Genomic DNA, 21,416 nt, shown 5'->3' with positions numbered 1-21,416 from the left:
CAACGAACAGGCATTGAAGAACGGGCTCGAGAGAAGCCACTTCGACGTTGAGAAGTGTTTCGCGATTTTTTTCCAATTCGCTCTCGGGTCTCGCGTGGCGAGCAAAAGCTGCAGTGGCGAACAATCGAGCAACCAACGCGAGCTCTTCGTTTCTGGTCTCTCTGTCTCTGTCTCTCTCTTTACCTTTGCCCGTTCTCTGAGCGCCACGTGATGCAGCATAGAGGCCAGGTGATGGTGCTCGAGAGCAGAGCGAAGCTTTGCGCGGAATGTGGGTCAACCTCGCCGCTGCACACGGTGCGTGCGTCTCCCGGCCCCGCGGCGAACGGAAAAGCCCGGCTTCGCCCGCCGGAAACGTTCTCCACGGGCTCCTCAGACCGCGAGCCAGCGCTCGAATGCGACCAGCCAGCGGTTTATCGCTCTCGAGGACTGGTTTCCTATTTCTTTTCCCTCGTACGCTATTTTTCAATGGTAATTCGTCCGGCTCGCGACTGGATAATTATGTAGATGCCTTTCGGTCGCGTGGAATGAAAATTGCGGACGTGCGTGTCTGCGGGCGCGCGTTCTACGTGCCTTCGAAGGCCACGTGCGCTGCTGCTGCTACTGCTCACCTGCGCATATTTCCTCGATGACGCGCGTTTATATTCGCTGATATAGTATCAACTTGGCATTCAACGTCCGATGCGGTGAAAGTACTATAAAATCGAGAATATACGACGTAGCCTCGATCTTGTCAACTCCCGCGTGAGATCTGCAAATATTGAACCTGCGCAGCTGACAGATATAGCATACCCTTCACACCTACCGTAGATCGCGCCTTATCTAAAAAAAAGAAGCAACTGCTCGAGGAAAAATCAAATCCAAGCACGAAGGAATCGTTCTTCCCCAACTAGATGTCTCGATGCAACTCTATCAGTCGAATCAAACGTTCCATCGAAGCCCTCGTTTCTCGGCCACCGGGAATGGTACGCGTTAATGGAGAACGGCCCTTCGAGTGTCGATAAACTACGTGCTGGTGAACCAGGTAAATTGACAAGGCTGGGAAATCGAACGGAGAAGGGGAGGTGAGCGAAATTACATTTGCGCGTCGGATTTTAATTCGATGATATCGAGCCAGTCACGGCGAACGCGTGTCTGTGCCGTTGATGCGCGGATCGGCTGGGAAATTCCCCTGGCAGAGTCGGACGGCTGTTTCTCGCGTGTTCGTCGGGGTGGTTCCGAGAGTTCTGCGGCCTCACGGGTCGTCGAGAGGCACAGTTCTCCCTGGGAACAATAAGAAAGGTGGAAGAGGCGGGGAAGACTTCCGCGGAGGAGAGACGTCCCCGTCGACAAAAGAACCCTGGCCGCGGGAATGAATAACGAATCGCGGTTACGTGCACAATTTTAATACCATTAATATCCCTCGCGTCGCTAACGAGATCGAGGCGAGCTAGCGCGTTAATTTTCTTAAAATACCTCGCGATCGCGAACTGGGGAACGGCGTCGAAGCTGAAGATCGCGGAAGAAATTAACGAAAAACCGGAGACGCGGAACGCGAGCATGGAAAATGGAAGGCTCGTGACGCGGTTTCGCTTGAGAAGAGAAGCAGATCGAGGGAGGAAAACGGGGACCACCCAGAAACTCGAGGTCAGGCGGCCTGGTAACGGAGACGCTCGCTAATTACAGTTAATTAGCTCGTTGACGTGGATTATGCATAATGAAGAAGAGGAACGATTGCGCAAGCTGGCAGAAACGAAACGGGGACATCGGCGCGCATTCTTTGACACATATTCGGGGTTTTTATGTTCTGGTATTAATTGAAAAGGTTGCTTTGGGACCAATGGTCTGCTCGATGGTTTCGTACGTGATCGTTTCACGCGACGGAGCTGCAGTGGTACGCGTAATTGCGACGCGATGCGATGGCAGCGGTTGGTAGATGCGGAAGTTGATACCAACCTACTTATACCTCGGGTAATAATGATTAATTATGGGATGCTACTTCCTGGTTGTCGGTACCGCGTATTCTGAAAGTTCTGCCTTACCTACAAACAGCACATTCTAAGGAATAGTTGCCTACTACAAGTAAATACGAGAGCAGAGTTACCAGCATCCAATGGTGCAGAAGATGAGGTAAAAAACATTGCAGGGAACTACTTTGTCGACTTACCGACCCTGGAAATCAATTTCGAGAGTCAAATGCTTCTCTGGAAATCGCTACTTCCGTAAAGAATGGATACAATCGGCGAGAAGACACCGTTTGCCAAAAATATGCGAGCGGATCGTACAGTTATAGGTTACGCCCGTCTATCACATACCATCCGCTCTAGCCAAGCCTTTATTCATAAACCAGCCAGTGCCAGCCTCTTTCCTCTCGATTTACTCTAGCAATTTCCACGAAGCTTTTAATCTCCGGTCAGACGGGAACGCCGCGATAAAGGCAACGCGAAAGCGCATAATATACGGCGCAAAGAGACGAACGAGTCGTGTAACGACGTGGGCGGACTGTCTCGCCCCCGCAGCTAAAACAGCACAATTCCAAGTCGAAGAGGAAGAAGAAGAGGAAGACGAAGAAGAAGCCCTTTCGGTCTTCGCTTCTACCACCTCCTCTTCTCTTCTCTCCCAGCGATTCCACCTTGCGCGACTACCCAGACATAATCGTGATCTAACCCTGACGTAGAGCGAAAGGGAGATAGAGAGAGAAAAGAGAGAGAGAGAGAGAGAGAGAGAGAGAGAGAGAGAGACACGCTTATTTTCGATCGCACACGCGTGTGTGCGGTTAGTCTGGTGTTTCGTGTTCGTCGAAACGAGGGAACGGAATAAATTGGGAAGGTCTCCTGGGGAGACATGCACGCCTCGTCATCCGGGCACGTGCTGGGCCCGTTCGCAAACCGGTTCTCGATTCACCACTCGAGCGAGCATCGTTTTTATCCCACAGTCCGGGTTCACGATCGATCCCCGACGAATTATCGTCGTCGTGCCGGGCCGCTTTTGCGCAGAAAAACGAAATTACACATCGCCGGACGCCGAGCGGTGCACGTACGACCTCGCGTACGTTTTTCAACGACGGATTACATAACGACCGATCCAGGCTTCGCTCGGTCGGAACACACGCCGTAGCTGTTGCCAGCGATCAAAGCGCAGCTGGATGGAAAATGTTTCGCAGGGAAAATGCGGGGTTAATACGAGGCGGGATAGAGATTTTTTTCAATTAGGGCGCGCGAAGGGTAGCCGCTTCGCGCAGAGCCTCGTTGAATCGAGAGGTCACAGGCGAGCAGGCTGGTACCGCGGTTCAAACGTTGGATGGATACGTGGTTTGGGGTGAAAAAAGAAAAAGAAAGAGGGAAAAGAGGATCGTAGATCCCGCAACGAGTCGCGACTGTATCGCGGCCTGTCGATGGAAATGGGTCATTTTAACGCGTCGACTTAATTATCGGCTGTATTGAAAAAGCCCGTTCGTTACGGTCCAATTAACGTTCGACGGCTAGAGCTTCGACTGCGTTTACTTTCGGGTAATTTGTGATGTTAACACGTACGTGACGGAGGCATATCTCAGGAGCCGTCGACATACATACATCGCGTCGTTTCGTAGAACAGTGACCGTAGAACTCCTCAAAGATATCACCGACTGTCGAGTAACAGAATTACTTCTCTAAATGATCCTCCGTTAAATCCTGATTAAAACGTATGAATGCATTGAAACCAGTCCCTATAATCAGCGAATCCAGACGCACGCATCGGACAACCGTACACTGACGCACGATTGCACGTTTCCCGATGCTCGATTCAAGGATGACGGCTGCTGAACAGCGGTTGAATGCGTACGAGCTCTGCAAATGATCGCGAAGTCCCGTTCGAAAGAGAATTTCCATTTTCGCATTGAGCGTGAATCAAGCAGGACGGAAAAATTCCCGATACGTCGAGCATGTGCAAGCATCGCAAGTACGAAACATCCTCGATTCCACGTTGAAGAGGGAACGCGACAGAGGCGTTCGGTTCCGTCTCCACTCGCGCGCAAGATCCAACGCTTTCGCCAAACGAATTAATCGATTGATTCGACGGTACGCGAGTAATTCGCGATTAATACGCTCTGACATCGCCAGAGGTTCCATTTGATTCCGCAGGTAACCTGAAACGGTTCGAGCTTTATCCACGGTGTATTACACAAAGTGGTATCGATTCGACACCCACGAGCACCCATTCACGATCGCTGGTACACAGGCGCGCGTACACAGAGGAAACGAACGAGAAAGGGTACGCGCATAGGCTCCGCGTAGTCGTCTCTACCTGCCACCCAATCAGAGCAAATTTTCCCGAGTGGAGAAAGAGAACGCCAGTTTGGACCCTCACAATACGATTTCCGACCGCAAAACCAAGTCCGCCGGCCAAATTCGAGGACGGTCCTTTTGTGATAAACTCCGCTGACCCCTGCGCTGCGTTGGAAAAAGCGAAAATATTCGACTGGCGGAGAAGCACGGATTACCACGTGCACGGAGGACGGTTCGCGAATCGACGCTTGGATTTTTCCACGATACTCGCGGACTTGGCATTAGCCGTGTCGTTTTTTGCTGGGCTTCTCCGCAGTTATAGAGGAAAACGGTAAGAGTGTTTTTACCGCTGCTCGTCGACCAGCCCGGTCTTCGTGATATTTCGTTGAGCGTCGTATTGGGAAACCGCAAATAAATTGGCTTCAATCTTTCAGGACTCGCACAATGTTCAACGGAATTCTTGGAGAACGCTCGAACGCTGCGAATCACCGCGGATAATTGTGTTATTTTTCAAGCAAACTTTGAACGCTATGCTATACGATGCTCCAAGGTTTCGCGGAAAAAAATGAAAAAAAAGAGACCGAGTCTCCGCAGAAATAATTGCTACGTCCAATACGTCCAACGATGCTCGAAACAGATATAGATCTGAAGAGGTAATTATAATTCAACTGAACTCTGCAGAAGTTCACGGAAAACATACAAGCGCCGCGAATCTCCTCGGGGTACTGATCATAACTGAAATCGACTCTTTCTCTCCCTCTCTCGATCGAGTCCAACGATATTCCGCATAATGCACGGGAAACGAATCTCGTGAAACGAAAGAAACAAAGGCGAGCACGGGTCGTCCCGTTCTTCGCAGCCCCGATCGAGACAATCGAGGAGGGTGGCGATGCTTTCGAGCCGCTGGGGGTTGAACGAGCACGAGTCGAGTATCGCTCGAGGCATCCGAGGGGGGACGCGGATCGATGGGCGAATTTCGAGAAAACGGTGGCCCATTAACGACCTCCGCGTCGAGGGTAGAAACCTCAACTCGGCAACGTTTCACGGGAACAAAGAAGCCGGGAAAAAGCGAAGGCGAGGAGAGTTACGAGGGAAATTCCGCGACGGTGGATCCGACCCCGTGGATTCCGCGTAAATTGTTTGCGCGCGCTCGCGTAAGAAAAAGGAATCCTCACGGGGGGGAGACAAAGAACGCGGGCAAACTCGTTTCGAAGCGACGAGAGAACCCGAAAGGAACGGTATTCCATCCGTCCAGGTTAGAAACGCTGTCGACGACGCGGTGCCACGCCACTTTCGACCGGTTTCGCGATGAAAAACCGAGCTGGCCAACGTTACGGGGAGGAACGAACCGGAGGGGAACGATTAGAGGGGTGGCCTCGCGTACGGTAGTAATCGATAACCGTGGTACGCGGAATTGGTAGATCAAGGTTAGCTACGCGTCGAGGGGTTTCGAGATCGTCGGTCGCAAAGAGAGTGCGGTGCCAGCGCGGGGACCTGGCAGGGTGCCGAGTGGCTTTCTTAATGGAGGATTTATCGAGTGCCTTTTTCGTCCGGGCGAAGTCAAAGGATAGCGATTGGCGAGACGGATCAACTGTTGGGTGGTCTCGTGCGATTTATCGTAACTGGCGGCGAGCTTCTTGATTTAACATCGTGGACCGTGGATGTGTGTCAGCCAAGAATTAGCTATATTGCAGCCTATCTTTCGTTAGGACGAGCTATGCGTGACTAGAGAATCTCTCTGTTTCTCTGCTACTTTACGCAGACGTTACCGGGGCAATTGTGTCGTGAAACTTTCAGACGACCCGCATCCTCTAATTTGGAATTCGTACAGGGGGTAGGACGAGTTTTCGTGCAAGTACACGTGAAACATTTACCGTGACCACCGATGGTAGACCGACCTGGTTCCATTTCCGAATTTACGATCCTGATTTTTATGCTCGTCGCGGGAATGCCGAAAGCAAGAAAATCGCTCGGTTTCTCTCGCGACGTGGACGGATCCTGAGGACTAGAGAGAGAGAGAGAGAGAGTGAAATCGTAGTGAAAATGACGAACGAAAGGGACTTTCGAAAGTGTTGAAAAAAGTCCTCTCTAACTGTAACACAATTGAAAGCAATGGGGACTGATCAAAGCGAGCGGACAAATTGGATGAAAGAAGAAAAGTGTCCGCGCGATTAGATTTGTCTATCCCCAGCAAAGTAAACTTTAATCAATTCCTATCCTCTGTGTTTCCCCTTTGATTGCACAGTACTGATCGCGTAGAACCGAATCAAACACGAAAGGACGCCTTAAACAAAATCAACCCCCTTTTCACCCCTCGCCCCTGTTAAATGAAACAACTCCACCGCTCCTAAAACCATTGCCAGATGGAAGTTTTATTAACGCAGTTATTATACCCGAGAGTGAGTCACCGGCTTCATGGCTCATTGTCGATGCATCGAGGATTCGCAGCGAAGAATAGCGTATACGCCGCGCTACGAGGCGCGATTCGTACACGGAATTCTTTACGGCGCCAAACGGAACGAACGAGCGTGCCGTGTCTGGCTACGTGCGAGCCGTTTCCACTTGGCCACTCTCGCCGTTCCTATTTGCGCGGCATTCGAGTCTCCAAACGATCGACCGACTTCTCCGCCATTTAACATTAGTGTGTACATTGCTCCTGGATAAATCAGTTCGATTGAATCGATGCGCTGAGACCACTGAGACGATTCATCTAATCGCTCGTCATTCGATGAGCAATCGAACAGCTACACATCCGATGGAGAATCGTACTTCATTTTGAGGATGATGGTGGAAATATGTGATTTCAAGCAGCGTTGGTATTCATAGTCTTCGATGAGAAGGGGATGAAACTGGAGAAAGCAACGTGGACAACGCGTTAAGCAAGCTTCTGGTAAAATAAGAGACCACTATCGACGCGACGTCTCGAAATCCTATTACGCATAAGTGGGACGACGCAGAAGCGTCCTCTTTTCTTATTTTCCGGGTTGAACACTTCGATACTCGAGAGAATCTTGGGAACGACGGCGACGTGAAAAGGTATTGATCCAACCAGCTGACTCGCCTCGCCCAAATTCTGATCTATAAATCAGGCTACGCATCGCATACGCAGCGTTTAAAAGCGACTCGACGTAGAGAAATATATTCCTGGTTGTACGAGGGTAGCAAGGGAATCCACGATGGTTGGCAGTTCAGCGAGCCTATCGCGATGAGTGCATCTTTCGTATAATAAATATCCCTCGAGAGTGGGACGAGATTCAACTATTTTGGCTTGTTACGAGGATTAGCGAATCTCGAGGTCCCATCTGCGGTAATTTTCAAATATATATGCCTCTGCGGTGCAAGTGCGTACCCGTGTGTCGTTGAAATTGCGGAGACGAGGGTATTGCGCGAACGCTCACTACTAGCCCATTGAGTTTCGAGTGTTACGTACGTGAAAACAGAGCATCTGGACCGAATAGTTTAAGATTAGAGCACGAAAAGAGAGTGCACGCGAGAATCCAAGGTTTTGGTCCATCCAAGGATGCATCAGCGTGCATCCGAGAGACGAGCAGTTGAAGCGAGGAAAGAGAGAACGCGGAGGCATAAAAGTATACGACGTTTACGCAACTCTGTATTTCCTTGGAGTTGTGAAAGGCAGTTTTGAGAATTGTGAAAGTAAAGTTGAGCTAGCTATTATTATTTCTGTTGAAATAGCCATTATTATTGCTCCTTGCGTCCATCTGTATTACTATTCTCATAATCACACCCGTGCGTCCGCCGAGCAGCGAGCAATTGAGACCAAAATGGCCGCCGCGGAGCGTTTCCATCAATCCCCGTAACAATCGCCTCGGTTCCCGCGTTTCAATTGAAATTTAAAAGATACACCCAGCCGTTCTCTGGTTCTCGAAAACAATCAATTTGCCGGGAACAGAGGGAAACGAAAAATCGCTCTTGTTCGCCGAGCAATTTTATAGACCTCGCTCGAGTTAAGCCGGGCCAATCGCGAACTCGATCGATATTTCCGACAGCCGCTTCCAAATCCCCGGATTTCTCAAAAGCCGCCATTAACACACTCTCGCCGCATCGACGCGGTGCATCGCGTCGCCTCTTCGTAATTAACATCGATGCTCCTGCCATTCGTCCTTCGATCGGCACGTTCGATCACTCGTTCGCGAATAATTAAACGAATTACTCCCTCGTTCCTGTGGAACGCCGATCGACGAGCGCGCGCGCCATGGAAATACGTGGACGATCCTCGGCTAGATACCGACTCCGCTCCTCTCGATCACGTTTCGAGGAGTCGCGCACTGCCATTAAAAAGCGAATACGAAATGTCACCGAGACAGCCGCGCGGGATACCAAGTCGAACAGCGGTGTGTTTTATCATCGCGGTTCTATCGTCGCCAGGCGAAAACGTCTGGCCACTTGACTCGTCAAGAATTCGCCGATGGAAGAGGCTGGCCGATTAAATCCACCGAGTCGCGCACGTTTCCCATTGACAATACCCCTCGACTCCTCCATAGGAGGTATTTATCAATCTCGTTGAATAAACCCTGACAGCGCGGTGATCGACGCCCCAAAGAGGTCGGAGGTATCGAGAATTTCATTAGATCGACAGCTCGACCGGAAGGATTCGAGAGACGACGTTGGTGTCGTTCGAGAGCAATGGATGTTCGAATCGTGGATGGAATTAAACCAGACGCCATTTCGGTTACGTTCGATGTTTTCGTGCGAAATGGGATAGAAGAATACTTTCGAGGGAAACCAAGGTCCTCCTCGTTTCGTCTCTCCGCGTAACTCTGCACAACCGCACGCGGAACGAACGAGTTCGTTAAGTTCGCCAATCTCCGATGGTTTCTTCGCGGAGCATCTGCTCGTGAAACTCGAAGCGATACGATCGTATCGCGGGCGAGTTTAATGAGAATTCCATCGCGATGAAGTGTCAGTACCGTGGATCGTTCCGTCTCGAGGCCGTCCCACGCGTCCAGATCGGTGTTTCCGAGCCGAACGAGAGTGTAACCCACCAGCGCTTTCCACGGATATAGATTCGCGATAACGCAGGTAATAATCGGGCGATCAGCGATTTCCCGACCGATTAAGAGGAATGCCCCGTTCCCGCGTTGGATCGATCATTTCGGTAACCGCGCCTCGCCGGTTCCGGCCGAGATACCGCGCGCGCACGTAACGCGAGATTGTGTAACGGCGACGGAACGTTTCAAGGATACCGAAACGAACTCATCGATCATCAGCCGCGTATTTCCGTCGTCGAAATCGAGGCTGGGTAAATTGGGGCGTGGCCGGATCGGTGGATACGTTCATTAACATCGTTAGCCACGGAATTCGGCCGGCGTTGTTATCGCGTTTGACCCCTTGCGCGCGTTAATTGCGACCGAGGCGAAGGACCAGGTCGATATACTCGACGCGCACAAGGAATCCGCGCGTCCGTGCCGGCGTGCTTCGTTACGTTTTACGATAGCTGAAAATTCGATGGACCTTGGTTTCTTTTACGCCGACTGATGCGAGACGAACGGACCAGATACTCACGTACCCGACGTGCCGTGCTGTTCGGAAGGATACTCACCTGAAACAAAAACGGGGGAATTGGTTACGATTTGTTTTAACCGCGGTTTGCTACAAAATTATTCCATCGAAGAGAGAGAGAGAGAGAGATTGTTGGAATAATGGAATTACTACAGATTTTCGAACCGCCTCGACCATTTCAGCTCATCGATTACCTCGAGTATACTTAATCGTTCGTCTATCGATAAACGAAGCAGTCTTTAATGGATGATTCGCTAATTATCCCGAGAGATGCAAACATCTGGGTCGCAACCTGCAATTTAGCATTGACGCGAATCGAGATCTGGTTACGTGGAACATATCGCGAGCAAAGTTTCACTCGATTCACTCTGGCGACTCGACTATTTTTCGCGTGAAAATTGGTCGTTGAAAAGTGTCGTCGAAGGCCGTACGTTTCGTGCTCTTCCGGCGTGTACACGCCCGCGGCGAACGGGTATCGTGTTCGAAATTAATCCAATTAAACGCGGGCTTGTCTTCCGCTCGGAACATTCAGAGCGTACCGGGAACTTGCAGCTACTAAAAGGATGAAATTCTTACCAATTTCTCACGTGAGGAATCGTGGCTCACTCTCGGAAGCAGAACCAATTTAGCCCAGTTCTTGAAATTTATCTAGCCTCGCGTTCCGCGGTATAGAAACGCCATCGAGTTTCCGTCAGCCAACTACATTTCCGAGATGTACGCGAATCGACCAGGAGAACCGGCGACAAACGAGCATAATCGACAGTCGCACCCAGCCAGTGAATAACTGTAGGAGCGATTGGATTAGCAACGACTGGGACACGATCCATCGCGCGCGATCAATCGGCTGGGATAAACGACAAAGGACACGGAATTTCTTCGATGAATAGCTAGAGCGCGTGTTAAACCTGTTACATCGTAACCCGTACCAAGTCTCGAGTTAAGGTCACGCCTTTAATTAAGCCTATCCAATTGACATTATCCTCTCCCTTCGCGTCTCTACGCTTTTAGCGCGCGTACGCGAATTCACGATGCTTTGGGGGTTGAAATAAACAGTTCGCGTAGCAAGTATCGGGAAGAGACTGATAATAGCGGTGATTCCAGGTAACTCTTCGAGGAAGTTGGACGATTTATAGGGCCAGCGGGCCCCGCTCGACGTCCAAAGTAATGGATACAGCGAGGATAAGTAAACGAGGTCCAAATATCCGTATTTCGCTGGGGATTAATCGCTCGAGGAAGTTCTACAGTTCTGCGATGGAAAGAGAGAGAGAGAAAGAGAGAGAGATATCACGTAAGTAGTAAAATCCCAGCTTAGCCAGACTTCGCAGACATTCGTCTGTATTTGCGGATCGAGAGCAGTTCGTGACGAATATTCACGGGGATTCGTCGCGTTAATTGCCCCCGGAGTCTCGACGCTAAACTACCCCTATTCGCGCACGGTTTCGATACGCGCTGTTCGACGAATTCAACTTTTAAACGCGAATTTCGACATTCGAAAGAATACTAGGACACTGCATCGCAGACAACGAGGCAAACACGGTTAAGATAACTGACCAAGATAACGGAAATCGACACGGTGAATAATCTCGCTGCTCGGCTTCGATTAGACTTCGATAAATACGATGATTCAACTGCTGTTCTTCGCGAAGGATCAACGTTACGTATCCACCTGGTATTTCTCGGTACGCCTCGCGTGGCAATTGCACGGGATTACGGTTCTCCACGTGATCCAACGTACTGACCGTCGCATAAGTGAATAAAACAGATGACGCCAGTTTTTAACGAGGTTACACCGTGGAGCTCGATCGTGAACCGGTTCTAAGCCCGAAATCAGGGGAGCTCGCGTTCGTATCCGCGGGGACGAGCGCGAACGGAGTTCAAAGTCGAGTCCGTCCATTAAAAATGTGCGATTACGAGGCATCGTAGCCGTGTCCGTGCTACGGAAAACACGGTATCTCGGTACTTTGGCACGAGCCTTTGTACTCCGCGCTCGGTTAACTTCGTTTCGCGCGGCCAAAGCGCGGCTAATAACGAGCCTTTGTTAATAATTATCGCGCTCCCACGCCGCTCGTCCACCGATCGGCGATGTCACGCCACCCGCGCGCTCTCTCTCTGACGACGGAATAATAACGTTCCCCCCTTTTTGTTACGATTACGCATCGCTCGGTTTAATATCTGCGGCTGTCTCGATGGAATTCGGCGAGCAGCGCATTAACGTCGGATCGATTACCACCAGCGATTTCGTCGGTGAAAATCGTGGAAATGGACGTGGGGGGAATTAATTCGCGCGGTGCCGATCGGACGTTCCGTGTGAAACGAGAGCGAGAGACAAAGTTGATAGAGTAACGAGAGATAAAGTTTTTTTATCGTGAGAACCTTATCGGGTGTCGTTGTTCGCGCTATTGTTGCGAATTCTCGCGTTGAGGAGAAAGAAAAATGCGCGACATCGGAAGAGATACACAGCTGTGACAGATGGACAGTCTTGGTCGATTTCACGTTTCCAGAGCGACGCGTTCTTTATCGAGACATTCCTACGATGCGTCACAGCTGAACGGTTTATTTGCGATCGGTGAGAAGCGATGTGAAAAAAGAAAGGAGAGAAAAACCGTCGACTGCTTTTCACCTTTCTCGCGTTACATAAGGAAAAGAACGGTTGCACGGGCGAGTTATCTGTAATCGAGTCGAGCCGTGGATTGGCATGCGCTGCGGCACAGTCCATCGAGCGGCATGCAACAGTTTCAAAATATTGCGATTAATTTCGTCGGAATTGCTAGAAACGCGTGAACAGGTTCGAGAGATTTTTCACGTCCGATATATCACGCGTATCGAATTTCGATCGTGTTTAACAAGGGAAAAAGCCAGAAACGAGCACCGAATCGACTTTCGTAACCGCGTTTCGCGCGAATTCCACGCGCGCTGTTCCGCGCGCCGCGTCGCCGGGAAAAATGGAAATCACTCGAGAACGTGGCATTGATCGAAAAAGCGGTAGAGCACGCCGAAGGCGGCGTACGTTCTTCGTGACGCGCGCGGTATGATGTAAAACACGCCACACAACTGAAATTAACTCGCCGTTCGAAAGTCCACGCTACTGTTTTCTTGTGTCTTCGATCCCCTTGTCGATACGTGACGAATCGAGCGTTAATAGTTATTAGAAGAGCGCGAGCTGAAATTGCTGGCTGCAGTTAAGCCAGATTGCGAGTTCCTGGAACAGCATCGGCCACCTGGGCAGCGTCGCGATGCGAGCTATTAAAAACGGCCAGATTGTCACAGTACGATAAGCGATTTAACTGTACCCGCGAGAGGGGTCCAACGAGGAAATAGTCCAACGGCAGCGCGTTCTGTTAACGCGACGAGGAAAGAAGTGGAGCGCGTTTATGGCAGCGGTAATTATCAATGCTGACAGGCGTTGATGGTAACACCGCGAACGAATGTCGGGGCGAAAACTATTATAGGCAGCACGCCACGGGGTCGCCGGCGATGAATACAAATGATAGCGTCCTAACGAGCACCACCGATGAAAACGTGTTGAATTTTACGAGCACGTTTTGGCTGCGAAGTGCTCGCAATAGAGGTTCACCTACTTACGCTGCTGGTGATTAACGTACCTGTTGTAACCGTTTAAAAGCTCGTTATTTCTCGATCGTAATAAAATCCATACACCGTTTGGATTTCGTAGAAGATTCTGGCGAGATTATAGTCGGGTATACGCGCGATAAAGACAAGTTTCGAGGGATCGCGAAACACGAGAGTTCTTCGTCTCTGCGCGACTACTTTCATGGACCAGTAACGCGCATCCTTGTTTTCCAGTGCTCTCGCAAGCGCCAACGCGAGGTTTTTCATTTTCGAGCACCCGTTGCCTGGCGTCGTGTTCCTTTATTCTAGCCAGGTGGTCGAGCGAAACGAGCAAAAATTAAAAACCGACGGGCCGTTCTGAAAGGTGAATCATCCGCTGCGAGGTTTCCACCAGTGGATACGCTCGATTGCCATTAACAATATCGCGGATCTACGTGGAAACCGATAAAATATCGTAACGAACCACTTTTATAATGCCTCGATAACGATATCTACGGCGTAACGAAACGGAAATTAATGAAAAATGGTCACGAGGGATCCAACGTGTCATCCGTCGTTAAAGGAGAAGCAAAGGCCGGCCATTTGGGATATATCTTTCCCCGACATCTGGTATCGACCAGCGCCTTCGTCAAGGTAATGAAGTGGCAAGAATTACGAGGGGGATACGAGGCAAACACCCTTTGACTACTTCGTTCGAGCAAAAGAAGCTTGAGAAAAAGAAGGATGTCCTTTGGATGAAAGAGGCCTCTTTGCTCCTGACAAATAACCAGAAGCTAAACTAAAAATTGACATCCTAAGACGGACGCGATTAAATCGACTTTCAGAATGAATGAGACTGTATCGATTGATAACGAGAGTACCTGCGAACGTCTCATTAACGGTATTATTTATAATCTGAACGAGTAAGAATTCTCTACAACCAGTACGCTCTTTCGTGGTTCGTTCTTAACAGCTACATCTGGAACGAGCAGCTAGAAACGTTCGCTCGCGATTCAAAGACCGTCTGTTCGAACCGACACCCCGTTTCAGCTACCACAAACGTGTCATTTGTTCGAACAAAAAACGCAGCAATTCGAACAAGCGTAGCTTGATTACACAGCGCGCAGTGAAATCCTCTCGAAAAGACGAGCAGAATGGAGTAAACACGAAGAACAAAAGAGCCACCCTACCATTCCTCGCGTGACAAACGTGTCGTAAATCGAAGCCATTAACTATATCGATCCGTATCGTTGTTTATCGCGAAATCTAACCGAGCGTATCTGATTAGACGAAACAATAAAAAAAAGAACAATTATCAGAAAATCGAAGAAGCAAAAATTGTTTACAATCGAACCGCGAGCGTGTCTGCGAATTCGTGTCCACGCGATTCCCTTCAAGAATGGCAGAGAGAAAGAGACACGACAACGGAGAGGCCCATCGAACCGGAATCTCTCCCCGCGTGTTTCCGCTGCACGGGAAAAAGCGGGGCTCTGATTCGTCGGGTTGGTTAGACAGTGACCTAGTGGCGAGGCAGGGGACTCACATAGCCAGACGTTGCCGCGAGGCGCGGTGCGGAGCAGGTTCAGGTGCAAGTTGAAGTCGAGACCGGCCAGGTCCTGTCTCAAGTGGGTGCTGTCCATGATCAATGCCCTCTCCGGCAGCAGGAAGAGGTGGTCGCTCCCCTCCGCGGGCCCCAGGGTTCGCGGGACGCCGAGCCCAAGAGGCCCAGAGCGGGCCGTCAACATCCTATCCCCGCGTTCGCCGAATATCGCGTTGCCGCGCGACGGCGCATCCTCCGACCCGATCCCCGACACGCTGACCACCGCCGGGCACCCTTTTGCACGCGACCGACCGACCACCCCAAACAACACCACCCCTCGCCTTTAACCTTTCAATCCGTCTCTCCTCCGATTCCGTTGATAATTGATCAACAGGAATTAGAGCGTAACGCACTAACGAGATCGTTCGATTGTTTCAAAGTTCAGTTTCCAGTGGATTTTTTGTTCTCACGGTTGCAGAGGGTTCGTATACGTCAGTCGCTCGTTCTCTGTTGTTGGCTCGAAGAATCGACACTGATAGGGGACTCGGTTCACGTTACACGGGAACTAAACAGAGTCTATTTCCGAGGATGGATGCGAGTCCTACGGGAGAAGAGCAGAGAGGTCACTGACAGTTCGGTTGGTAAATATTTCGTCTGCGACGAGGGACCCCTGGAGCGAGAAAGCCACGCGGTGCGGTTATTCGAGCGAGCCTCTCTTCCTCGCGGCGTTCCTCTTCTCTTTCATCGCGTCCGCCGGCGCGAGCTGCTTTCGCGGTCCAATTAATACGACGCTAATTACCGGGCAAGCGGTATTGTCGATCGCTAATTGCGTATCGTCTCGGCTGGCGCGGTTCGAACGGTCCGATGGATTCGCGTGGGCAGCCTTGAAACCCTGTTCAGCCCCGCGGGTTCGTATCGGTCGGCCCGGTTTTTTTCACTTGCCGGATAGAGCGTGCCGCGTCGCGACAGAACGGAGCGGTGCGATCTCGCGAGTCGCTCGGTCAGTCAACCCTGCTGGAAGCAAGGAGACGAGCGGGACGCGTGGACCCTCCACGCGGGCTGCTACGAATTAACCACGCGCGTACACGAGTGGCCTCGTTCGATTCGTTCCAAGGCGGGTGGAGCGGCAGCTTCGTTCGGATGCCTCCAAGAGAGCTGTACGGCAACGATGTTTACTGTTCGACACGATCGTCGACACTGTTCCGTGCACTCGACACACAGTCCATCGAAGACACAGGCGACCTTTGACTTCTTCTCTGATGTTGTATTCCCTGTGCGAGATCCCGTATGTTTGCTAACACAGTCGAAGAGCAAAGCACCGGACGATGCGACTCGCCTAGCGAGCACGTGTTCTCGCAAAAGGAGCTCGCGAGTGTTCGCCAGAAGAGCGAGCGAGCGAACGAGCGTACGATCGAGTCCAGAGTCGATTCGAGCGGGAATCGAGGCCGAATTGTTAAGCGAAGCACGATCGATCGACGGGCGTACCGGTTGATTCACTGCGCGTATCGTAAACACCGAAACGCGAGACGCGACTCTCGCTGTCAGAACGACGACAGCTGAGCTGACAGCCGGGAGTGACTCGTGGCGAGGCGCGGGTATCGAACGTAACGCGATCCTTTGCGCGTGGCGGTCAGCGTACGACTGAATGACGCCGCGTCGCGACGCGCTCGCGAGCCATGCCCGAGGGGTGGCGGAAATTCCCGAGCACCGGAACGCACCATTCGATGGTCGCGCGGCGAACACACATGGATTTTTCGTTTGTTCAGGGTCCGAGAGGCGAGTCGCGGTCCCGTCTACTCCAAATAATTCCCACCGACGCGTATCCCTGAGCACTGTGTTTGAACGCGATCGCCTAGAATCTACTTGCTCCTCTGCACGGCCAACCTCGAAGTAGTGCGGATAAACGACTGCGACGCAACGCGAAAAATGAGAGACCAAATTCAATGGGCGAGTTGATTTCAAAGGGAATCCTCTTACTAAACCAGGCTGCTGTATCGAGCGAGGTGCTCCGATAATTGCTAAATTTCCTGCTGCAAACTGACCGCCGCCTACGATCCGTTCGTATCAATAAGACAATTCCAAGCTTTGTACAGTGTTATGAAACCGACACCGTTCATCGTCCATCCGAGACTCGCCTCACCCTTCGGCGATCCACCGCGAGCTGAAATTTTTCAACCCTTCTGTTCAGGAATCGACGGTTTTTCAGGCTTTCCAATTGTTAAACTGCGAGTAATCTGATTTCCTCGCATCGATTGTCCGACTTAACAATGTAAGCGCACGGTCGGGGGATTTAACGGTGTCGTAAAAAAGAGAATGATCGTAACATTATTCTACGCACGGATAAATGGCAATTACTTGTGGATGGAATTACAGTTAAACGGTAATTATAGCCGTTTGCTGTATCAAGATACTTAATAGCGAGGGAAGCGATCTCAAAGTTGAGGCCATTAGTGTGCGATTTAACACGCGTACACCACCGCGCGAATACATATTCATACAACAAACGCAACCAGTGTATAGTCAAGCTCGCTGACCCGATGGAAAAATATATCAAATCGTAATAGAATTCGTTTCTAGGACTACACACATTAGAAACGGAACCGTTAAACACACTTGCTCCAAGTATGTCTGATGCGTTTTACAATAGATTCGCTCGAACGTCCGCCATTACGGTTTTCAACGATATCGTAATAAAAATTACCTCGATAAAATTCACAATATTCCAACTTTCACTTGAGCAGTCTGAGAGCTGTACACGGATCGATACTGGCCACCAAAATATTCCGACAACTTTTTATTGCGCTCCCTTATCGGGTCGCGACAACATGGCGAACGGTTTCGACCGATCGATCAAATCCGCCGAGGCAGGCAACGATTTCCTCGACGAAGATAAAGCAAGCGTGGCGGCGAAGGAAAGCCAGTCGAGTGAGAAGCTCGCCGCGGTAAGCAATTTGCGAGAAGCTCGCTTTTACGGCCGGAGAATGTTTCGCGATGCTGCGCCGGAAACTACCCCCCCGTAACGAGAAACGGCTCGCGCTATCCGCGAAACGTTTCAAACGTGCAAACGAATGCGTTAGCCGCAACGATCGTCCCGATAGGGAATAGCTTCGCACCAGAGCGGTTATGTAGCAGCGTTCCATGGAATTCGTTCAGGTAGCGAATACTTGATAATCCTATTATCCGAGAGACAATTGAAGGCTGAGAACACAACGTCCGTTCTACCTGGTCGTCGATTAATCGACTCGTCCGCAATCGCGTTAGAACCCGCCCGTGGAGAGCCGTCTAGCCGAGATTTCAGGTATATCGAACTCGATTAATTCGGTCGCGGAGTTGTTCGAGCGTAAAAGTTTCGTCGCGCGAAACTACCGAGAGTTAACCTGGTGCCTGAAACGGGAGCCAGGGTTAGCTGGGGCATGAATATGTATCCGCGACTGGTTGAAAACACTCTGAGGCCTCCCTCGAGGGACGCCTCGTGGAAATCGGAAAAAGTATCGACCGAGAAGTCAAACCGCCGTGCTTCGCGTCTCCTACCCAAGTTCCATCGCTCGTATACTGTTACCCGCGCGGCGGTGGCGCTTCTTGCGGCTTGATCTTCCGCGTGCGTGCCTCGCGTACGAAGTCGCTGGAATGGCGATCGATGCCCCTTTACGGGTACTAATACGCCAAGTCCGGCAGTCGACTCGTCTGACACGAGGCGGCCTCGTAGATGGCTCGAACCAAACGCACGAGCCACCGACAGATGCCAATTGATCGACGGACGTCTTCTTCGTTCTCTAATTTATGGTACCGCGGCTGAGAGGTCCGTCTAGGGTATGGGACAAGACGAATTGTAGTCGAAATCGGCTCTATTACAGTTTCCACTCTATCTGCCACCGAATGACCGTGAACTTGGACGACCCGACTCAAACGAGCAACCGATCGATCGATAACACGACCTCGATGACTTCCCAGACCTTTTGAACGACCTTAAACCCACGCAATGTAACCTCGATGATCCCCCCGCTCACTTTCGAGCGATCTTTAATACACCAATGACGTCTTTATGACGCTTTGCTAATATTAATTAGAGTGATCTTTGGTTCGATGAGTTGGAAATGATACGATTAAAAGGGCGAGTCGACTCGTGGCCCGAATTGCTGGCAGTAAAGAGATTGACGGGAGCTCAAAATCTTAGGAGAAAGCCGCGTATTGGAACTTTCATAGCTGCTGCTATAGGTGAACGCGGTAAAACGACGATCGTGCCAAGGCTCTGGTACACAGAGGTGTAAACGAAAGGAACGGGCTACGTAGAGAAGTTCCCGCGCGGTGGATTAAATCATCGCTAAATCGACGCGCCACGCGGATGCCCGTTACTTCGCGGTCCCGTCTTCGATATTACGGCATTGCGATGCCCGGTACGCGATCAGCCAGAAAAGGGACCACGGGGACGTGACGGCAATCCACGAGGACACGTCGAGCCAAAAGTAGCTCCTCGTGTACCGTTCGGATTAGTTACCAGCGTTTTTACGAGCGTACATCTGGCGCAAAAATCGATCTCCCCTGCGAGCGGAGAACAGGCTGCCCGTTCGATTCGATTCGTGGTCCCCGTACGAGCGACCGCGCGTAACACACCGTCCGAAAGAGGGAAACGCGAGGAAAAACGTCCCCTTCCGCGTCGCGCACACGAACCAGAAGCAGGTCCTACGAAAACTTACGTCACGTAACTTTCTCCTAGCGAACGATCGTTTAACGAACGAACACCGATTCGTAACCGCGAACGTTTTAATAACACTCGCTCGTTTTCTACCCGAGGATGTGTCACAACCGCGCGTTTCCAACTGCGTCCGCTTTCCACGGGCTGTTTCGCAACCCGACTCGTTGTCTGTACACGTGACGGTCGATGCATCGCGTAAAAAAGGCGGCGGTACCTTGAAAACCGCGCAACCCGGGATCCTTTCCGGAGCTCTGTGGCAATCCGCGTCCATTCGGATTAGAATCCAACGGCAATCGCGAACTGGTCCCGCGTTCGCCACCGCGTCCCGACCCGTGCCGTTCCATCGCGTTGCCAGCGTACGATTTTCCAATGGCGCGAGCAATCAAGGTTGACGCGAAAATAATTAAAATAAAAGAAGACGAGGGCCGCCCGCCGCGCGGGTAACCGCGATCTCGTCTCGCGGAGCAGATGGCACGCGGTGAAAGCGAGCAGAACCGTTTTCCAGTGGCAACGGGGTGATACGCAATCTACGATGCGATTATTCGCGGGACGGAACAGATAAGTCGTCAGCCAGCCGCACTTTTCTCCGCTACCCGGTGATAAATGAGTCAATCTCGCGGCGTTGCGCGAGGGAAAAGAGGCTCGCGAGATCCGGCGAGGAGTTTGTCAGAACGGTGAACTAAGCGCGTTCTGGTAGCCGGAGCGATTTCCATTGCTAATCGACGCGCACGAAGGCGCGAACATTTCCGCGTGAATCGCGCAGAGGAAATTCGAGAACGAACAGGCGGAGCGAAAGGAATCGATGGGCGACCCAGTTTTATCGAACACAACATCGGCCCATTTGTCTTCGGATGATCGCGAGAACCGACCGAATTGGCACGGTTCTATACGCCCCACTAACGCTCGCCATAGCGTCCGGTGCTGCTAATCTGGATTACAGGGAGTTAACTCAAACGTTATCCGATCCCGTTACGATCGATCCTTTGACACACGCACCCTTTTATACCCGATCGTTCGCGAATTCCCGAGCTGACCGAAAACAGACCCAGCCAGGCGAAATGGCGCTCCTCCGTCTAGAGGAATGTAGGTCGAGCCGTGTCGATTCCTGGAAGGCGCGAAAGGTACGCGAATAATTCCATTCTTACGATCGTTGCCGGGGTATCGACGGACAATAACTTCGTTCCGCTGTAATAAATATCTCGAGCGAGGAGGGCACAAAGGCACCTTTCCTTTTTTCCCTTTTTTTTTTCTTTCTTTTACCCCTTCCCGTTGCCTCGCGTTTACGTCTCCTTCCTTTTCTCGCCTTCGAGCGCGATAGCTTCCGCGAGCACCGAGTTCTTGCCTCTCTGCAAATTAAACGACCGGTCGTGGTCGGGCGAAAGTGGAGCAGCGGCAGCCAGGACCAAGGAAAAACGATCTTCCGGCGAGGAACGAGGCGGAGGCTCGCGAGTAACACCAGCTGGAAGATCGCGAGGATAAGCGGTGTTGCGCGAGCCCCGCCGGATATAAGCGACACGGCGTCGAAGAATGGAGAACGCTCGCGAGGGGATGAAAAATTCCGGGGTGGTGGCGCGAAATCTACTCTCCCGATTTCCACTCACGATCGAACGCGACCTTCCACCTCTCTGTCTCGGTTTATAGGGAGGTGTGCGCCGCGAATAAGAATCCTTTTCACGGGCTAAACGAAACGGGATCGACGTTCACGTTCGTCCAACTTCTCTCTACCTCTTGGGCAAACTTGCGCGGCGAACGAAAGCTCGAGGAATTTAAATGAGTCTGCGCGCGTGGAGGTGGTTGGATCAAGGACAGGGGCGACGATAATGTCGAGGCTCCTGGAATTTGGTTTGCAAACGGAGACACTCTTGGTCTCCTG

The 21,416-nt window shown here is 51.3% G+C and overlaps 1 protein-coding gene across 10 annotated transcripts in view; it reads right to left on the bottom strand.

The window, feature by feature from the left end:
* The window catches only part of LOC143429101 (uncharacterized), a 143,079-nt gene that overhangs the window by 75,602 nt on the left and 46,061 nt on the right, over nucleotides 1-21,416 (bottom strand). For 2 of the 10 annotated variants that reach the window (XM_076904535.1, XM_076904538.1), the window contains exon 1: nucleotides 14,854-15,156. The exons of 7 other annotated variants lie outside the window; for them this stretch is intronic. In XM_076904535.1, the coding sequence (XP_076760650.1) occupies nucleotides 14,854-15,055 (202 nt within the window). In that variant the 5' untranslated portion in view covers nucleotides 15,056-15,156. Of the gene's footprint in view, nucleotides 1-14,853; nucleotides 15,158-21,416 lie in introns of those variants that run through there. One more of the 10 variants, XM_076904533.1, reaches the window with a different exon arrangement.

The sequence above is a fragment of the Xylocopa sonorina genome, chromosome 11, assembly GCF_050948175.1.
Source record: "Xylocopa sonorina isolate GNS202 chromosome 11, iyXylSono1_principal, whole genome shotgun sequence".
NCBI classification, from domain to species: Eukaryota; Metazoa; Arthropoda; class Insecta; order Hymenoptera; family Apidae; genus Xylocopa; species Xylocopa sonorina.
This window is presented reverse-complemented; position numbering and strand designations above follow the sequence as displayed.